The sequence below is a fragment of the Parasteatoda tepidariorum genome, chromosome 2 (assembly GCF_982258835.1).
Source record: "Parasteatoda tepidariorum strain Cologne lab strain chromosome 2, Ptep-v5.0, whole genome shotgun sequence".
Classification (NCBI taxonomy): Eukaryota; Metazoa; Arthropoda; class Arachnida; order Araneae; family Theridiidae; genus Parasteatoda; species Parasteatoda tepidariorum.
Window position 1 is genome coordinate 87,939,260 of NC_141756.1, and position 6,832 is coordinate 87,946,091.

The 6,832-nt window shown below is 28.7% G+C and overlaps 1 protein-coding gene across 1 annotated transcript; it reads left to right on the top strand.

Moving 5' to 3' along the window:
* Positions 1 to 721: 721 nt before the first annotated feature.
* On the top strand, positions 722 to 1,466 carry LOC107439856 (mitochondrial import inner membrane translocase subunit tim16-B-like). The gene is made up of 2 exons (XM_087157689.1): positions 722 to 869; positions 959 to 1,466. The coding sequence occupies exon 2, from the start codon at positions 965 to 967 to the stop codon at positions 1,337 to 1,339; it is 375 nt and encodes a 124-aa protein (XP_087013815.1). The 5' UTR covers positions 722 to 869; positions 959 to 964; the 3' UTR covers positions 1,340 to 1,466.
* Positions 1,467 to 6,832: the final 5,366 nt, after the last annotated feature.

The window sequence follows — 6,832 nt, forward strand, 5'->3', positions numbered from 1 at the left end:
ATTACATACATTTGCTGACTTGTGTGCTCAATATAGGCTTATAAGTCATTGTCAAGTAGAAAATACAGATAGAACAATTCAGAGAAAGGCATCACAAAGAATACATCCAGGGTTACGGCGGGATTCGAACCCGCTACCTCCACGCTTAACAGAACGTTTGGACCGGTGATACCGCTCGGCCAGGGAGGCCCCGAGAGGAAAGAGAGAAGGGCCAAAGGCTAGAAACCAGTCTCTCCCCAGAAGGCGTTGCGATCGCCTGTTATTTTTCGGAATATATATCTTTTTTAAATGACGCTTTTTGTGCACGGAATTGGTATCTCAATTGCGTTATTGCCTGTACGGAAGAGAACCGGTGCGCTAAAAAACAGCAGTGAGAACAACCTTCAGCAGATTAACCTCGGGTCCAGCCCGCTTCCGAGAACCCACAAATATCTAAAATTTGGTTATCACTCTCACTGCATACAATTTGCCTCTTAGAATAAGAACCTACTTGCTGATTCTCCCTCGAAGAATTTACCACTTGAATTTGCTATTTCTCTCGATGGAGGACCGGATTGAGTGAATCGCATGCATTTTCACCATTAGAAATGTAGCTTTTCTTTAATCAGATTATTTATTTTTTTGTTGCGTGACCATGACTGCAATATTTAATAAATATTTATTCGACAGCAATATTAAATAATGCCAACAGTTGAAAAAGTTTTTCACATTTTTGTTTTTAAAGTCGAAATCGATTATATTATGAGGTATAATCTGAACGGAGACAGTTTTTTCAATTTTTTCCGTCCACATAATTTCTTTTCGCTAATATTCTCTGTATGATGTAAGAATAACATCTCCATCTGAGTTTTTGCAGCGAAAAAAATGATGTACTGTAAAATCTGTTTAAAATTAGCGATATTTTCCATACAGTTTTGATATTTTTTTTACTTAAAATTGTATTTTATTTCACTTTTAGATTAAAATGGCAAAATATATAGCACAAGTGGTCGTTCTAGGTGCTCAAGTAGTTGGCCGGGCATTTGCTCGCGCATTGAAGCAAGAATATAGTGCTTCAAAAGCTGCAGCCCAGCAGGGTACTTCTCGGAAAGCACAGGAAGTTAATGTGAAGCATGGAATTAGTATTGAAGAAGCGAAAGACATACTTAATGTTCAAAAACTTGATTCTGAGGCAGTCAAAAAATCATACGAACATCTTTTCAGTGTAAATGATAAAGCCAAAGGTGGTTCTTTATATCTGCAATCTAAAGTTGTTAGAGCAAAAGAAAGATTAGATGAAGAATTAAATTCACAAAGTTCAGCGAAAGATAATAAAACTGATACAAAAGACTCCACTTGAATGAATTATAATATTCCTTTGCTAGATATGTTTCATATGTTGTTTAGCAGCGAACTCTTGTAATTGTAGTACTGAAATAAAAGCTGAAATAGAGCAAGCGTTAATAAATATATAAGTTTTATTTGTATTATTGTTTGTAATTTGTGCACGGTTTAGTTGTCTTCCATGCTACTTAAGAGTAACTAAAAAATTTAATTTAATTCATTGTTTCTGAAAATTTATTATGCACTATAATAATTAAAATCTTTTATTTCAAATATTTTTTACGATGTTCACTTTTTGTCATAGTGAACAATAAATTAGTTTGTTATGACTCATTGCTAGAGGATATTTCTGTTTTGGTACTTGTTTATGCCAACAAAAGAAACTAAATTTATCATTATTTTGAATAAATTTTAAGATGAAAGTTTATTACAGCTTACCCATGATAGCTACTTCTATTACCTTTTAAGTTTTTGTAATTTTTTTTGGTGCCATGTAAAGTTGGCAGATTATTTTGACACAAGTTCCGATATGGAAGAAATATTCTCTAAAATCTAACAATTTTTCTTTACTTGCCTTAATGATTCAATGAATTTTAGACTAAGTTTTATAAATTTAATTAACTTGTTACATTCAGATTAAATTTTATAATTTTTCATGTGAATTGGAGAATGTTAGAATATGGTGTTATTTTGTTTTTTTTGATGAATTTTAAACTACAATAAAGAGCATTGGTTAATTCAACAATGTTTTGATATTTTTTTTAACTATTTAATATTTTCAAAATTGCTTGGCTACATTTTTACATATTCAATAACTTCATTCGGTTTACGATTCTTCCCTTATAATTTTCTAAATAAAGACGAACTTCCTAATGATATTTTGTTTGAAAATTCAGAGATTTTGAGGAACTACTATTATCTGATTGATTTGTAAGAGGTAGTTGTTTTATTTATTAAACACTTGTAACCTTTAAAAATACCTAGCATAATATAAGAAAATTTGATTACATAAATATCTGATTTAGAAACAGGAATATACCATGCAAGTTAGGTTCCAAAAATGTTTAAATGTCTAAATTTTAAAATTAACAAACGTAAGATACACATCAGCTATTAAAAGCAGTTATTTTTGACCAAAAATCGTAAGATACTTTACTTGAAATTTAAGTTATAGTTGTGGTAGCTATTACTAACTCTATAACACACGGGAAACACTATTTTAAAAAAAAATTTAAATGCAAATTTTTTTTAAGAAATGTAGAAAATATCTCTAAGGTATTTTGGCTAAACTTCAATGAATTGTATCGCACATTCCTTTAAGTAAGCAATAGTTCCATTTTTATTGTGTTAAATTTAACTTTTTGCTGGTATAAATTGATGTAAAGAGCTATTTATTTAGTATATGAATGTCTTCTTTCATAAATTTTTTTTTTTATAGTTTATTTACTATAAGTTTAGTAAAGGAATATAGAGCAAATATTATAAAAAGTATATGCTATTCAAGAATTGTAAGGTCTTGCAAATCAAGAATCATGTTGAAATATTCTGTCAAAAATGTGATTTATGAGTATTTGTTGCCCTTTAGTAAGCACAATCGTAATATTGACTTATATTATTCAATTTCGGATCATAGCTATTTATTTTTAGTAATTTTAATATTTATCTGATCATAATCCATAAATATCTTATCTTTTAACCTATTAGGAGATTTCTATTGAATATCTCCATATCTATACATTTCCTTCCAGAGGTTTGCCTTTTCTTGTTAAACAGGGATTCTATGATCATGAGGTATTCCCCAGTAATTTTTATTTTACTATGCCAGATTTTTTTATGCCAGTACTGTCCAATCAACACAGAGTATGTAATGACATTTACTTTCGGATCAATAGCGTTCTGCCATTACCTTCGAGGGTCAATCCATTCCTATGAGCCCTATGGCAGAATTTTTTTGGATTTTCTGTGACAAACCTCTCTGGCACTAATATCTTTCTGCAAGATACTTTTAATAATAACAAATATACATGTTACTAATTGAATTTAAAGTAACAAAAACGTTGTGTTTACAAAAAAATAATGATAAAAATACAAAAAAAATACCTTTTTGGATAAAATAAAATTTTATAAATTTTTTTAAAAGGGACATGTATTATTTTTTTATTCTAATATCATGCGCGATGATCTCACATTTCGTAAGAGGAAAGCTCTCTAATCATTTCCTTTTTCGCCATTTCGTTAATCATTGTCACATCGAAAAATAAATAAGAATAGAAAAATCATGAGCATTTCTTTCCCCTCTGATGCATGAAGAAGACATCTTTTGAATATAATTATGGAGAAAAAAAATCTTACAAACGTTTCTGCAGAAAATAAATTTTTTACTTCGTCATTCTTTATTTTTCTTTCTTCTCAAATAAGGATAGAAAAATCCCGAGCATTTATTTCATCCCCACTGGGTTAAAACAGCATCTTTTAAGAATCTACAGCAAAGAAAACCAAAATTTTTTACTTTGCAAAGGAAAATTCTTTCTGCAAGAACTCGTAACGTTCTGTGACAATGTCACTGCTTTTCTGCCACTGGGCCTGTGAGTGATTATTGAAATTCGCAGATAGCGGCTTAAGTAATAAAGCTCTAGAATTAAATTTTTTAACTTACTAATTTTTGTTTTAAATCTACATATACATACCATACCTGCCAAGTCTGTTTTTTAACGAAGACTCTTGTATTTTACGTCTTATCTCCTGTTTACCTGTATATTCTCAAATCTCTCAGTATTATTTTTTTTTTACGATAAAACTTCCGCTCATGGCAAAAATACTTCTCTTATTCTTCAGCAGATGGTACTATCGCCAGTATTGCAGTATGTTGAGTGTTTATAGATTAGATAATTATGAATAATGATTATAAAAAAATCTTCCTTACATTAAGATTTATATATATATTTTTTACTTCGCTGAATGTAAATGCTTATATTATTTCCAATTTTGACTTTCTCTTTTTGACTTACATGATATATCAAAACCCCTGATGCATGATGTATCTGTAGCCCGAAAAATTTCGCTAGTAAGATCTCCGTTATTTTATTTTTGAAATGTTGGCAGGTATGCATATGTGTTTCGATCTTCTGACATTATAATGAACCTCCTCTTCTAATGTCATTAGGTAAAATATTATATTAGTAAGAAACTTTCTCTTTAATTTGAAAAACCTCTGTGTTAAATTTTTTTTTTTAAAGAAAAACATATACATTCCAAAACTTTGCTATATTGAAAGATAGTAACACTATTCTACAGCCATTTTTAAAAAGAAAGTATTTTCCTTTGTTATTTTGTTAAATTGTTTAACAAATATTTAAGTAACTTTTTCCTCAAAATTTAAGTCTTCTAAGAAAATCAGCAACATTTCTTACATTTAATATCAGTTGTGTTGATTGGTATTGTTAAGACTGCTTCAATAACTCAATGAAGTCCTCTTTTGGAATCAAAGTACATTTGTTACTCATCTTCAGTGAATGCCACAGTATTTATGCTTATTTAAATTGTGTGATAACGCTGCCTCTTAATATCTCATTTCTTCTGTGACTATGAGCCATCTTCTGCAATATCTTTCGCCCTCTGCTCAATCTTGTGCAGAGACGATCTGAACAAGGTTTGTTATCTTAGTTTATCTCTTTTTATCCCAAAATTGCTTAAACCAGTAGATTGCAACCTGTGCTCTGTAACCTGTAAAAAACCTGTTCCTGAGATGTTTCAACTTTTCTATTTATTTGTTGCTTCGTTTCAATTTGATGTTGGTTTTCACTCATAACATTCTATTATATCTGTATGCAATTGAATGGTGTGTGTATCAGACTAACGTGCATTGGTTCTTTGCTAAATGCTGTCTCTTCTGTACATGCATATTGCATGTGCCTGCATTCTTTTTAAGATAATAACCATTTACACTTTTTAAATAGATATTGTTTATAATAGTTTAAACAAAGTTTTTAAGGATGAATTAGTTTCCTTTCTTTATTTATATAGAGTGTTAATAAGAGTTGTTTTGGTGTTTCCTCTCAAAAGTTGGGGCCCTGCATTGGAATTTTCAACAATTTTATATTCGTCTGACCTGACATTTTTCATAAGGCAAATTTTTATTGGACTGCCAGAGGCCTCATATCTGATATGGTCTCTGTCTCAATGTAGGATAAAAAAGAGAAAAAAATATTTTATTGCAAAGAGGTATTCTGTTTCTTTAGATTTACTTTAGTGTATTTTTTAAAAATGTTTTGCATTTAATTTATCAATGTTTGATTTAATTATTTTGCATATTATTATATTTTGTTTAAAAAATTTCAAGATTTGATTAAATTATTTTGCATATTATTATATTTTGTTTAAATAATTTCAGATTTATGTATTTTGAAAAGCTTGACTTAGTTGAAAGAATAAGTGGTAGAAAGAGCTACTTAACATAAAGAAAATTTGTGATAAGATTAGTCTTCAGTGTTTTATGCCTGTTTTTTGACTCAAGCTCTTTAGAATAGCTTTTTCTAAGAATACTATTGCTATAATCCTCTAATCTCCTTTTTAATGTCGTTTAAAATTTTATTTTATGATAATATAGGTAAATTTTAAAAGAATGCAACAATTTAGATTATGCCATTTTATTGCTTTTCCAGTCCATTTCATCAATTATTTCAGTGTACTAGATTCAAATACCTCTTGTAGATCTTATTTCAATTTCTAAGTGTATTAAATAGTTTTAAATTTCATTTAATGTACCATGTCGACATAGCTTCCACTGACTGCAGCAACTAAATCGCTGTGTGTGGTAAGCTCAACAAAAACAATCAAATTTTGCTATATTTAAACCCTTTTATTTGCATGTGTCTTATCATTAACGACCATACTTTTATATTATAGTGACCCTACATAAAGCTAGTCAAAAAATTTAGCTAGATCATTATTCTAACTTGCCAAAATTACAGTTACAAACACTATGCATCTATTTGCTTTGCTGTAATATCTTTGTAGGCTATTTCATTAACTCATAATTATTATTTTATTTTTAGTTTGTTATATATTTTGCTAAACATAGTTGCTTTGCTTTTAAACGTTTGTAATTTCATATCTTTAACTATTATTTATGATTTAAATTTTTTATAATGCTTTTTTAAATAAATAAATATAACTAACTGATGAATGCAGCATATAATTTTTACCATAACAATTAGATGAAGTTATTTTGCATAAAAAATAATATTTAAAACTCAATAATTGCTTTTGCTTACTCAGTTTATTAATACAATTTAGTTAACATTGAATTTGCTTCTAAGATATTCAGTAACCCAATAAATAATTTCCTCTGACTTGAAAAAATTTTTTTTTGTTAATAGTTTTTGATCTTTTTACTATCTGCTTTTTAATATTTTTTTCTATTGTGTTATATTTTTTAAATAATTTTAAGAACTATGAGGAATATTTTCTGTGCTTTGTTTTAATACCAAATTTTCTTCTTCTTTAGGGA

What these genes read in the sequence shown, in the direction of transcription:
- LOC107439856 (XM_087157689.1), top strand. Translation starts at nt 965, where the DNA reads ATGGCAAAATATATAGCACAAGTGGTCGTTCTAGGTGCTCAAGTAGTT.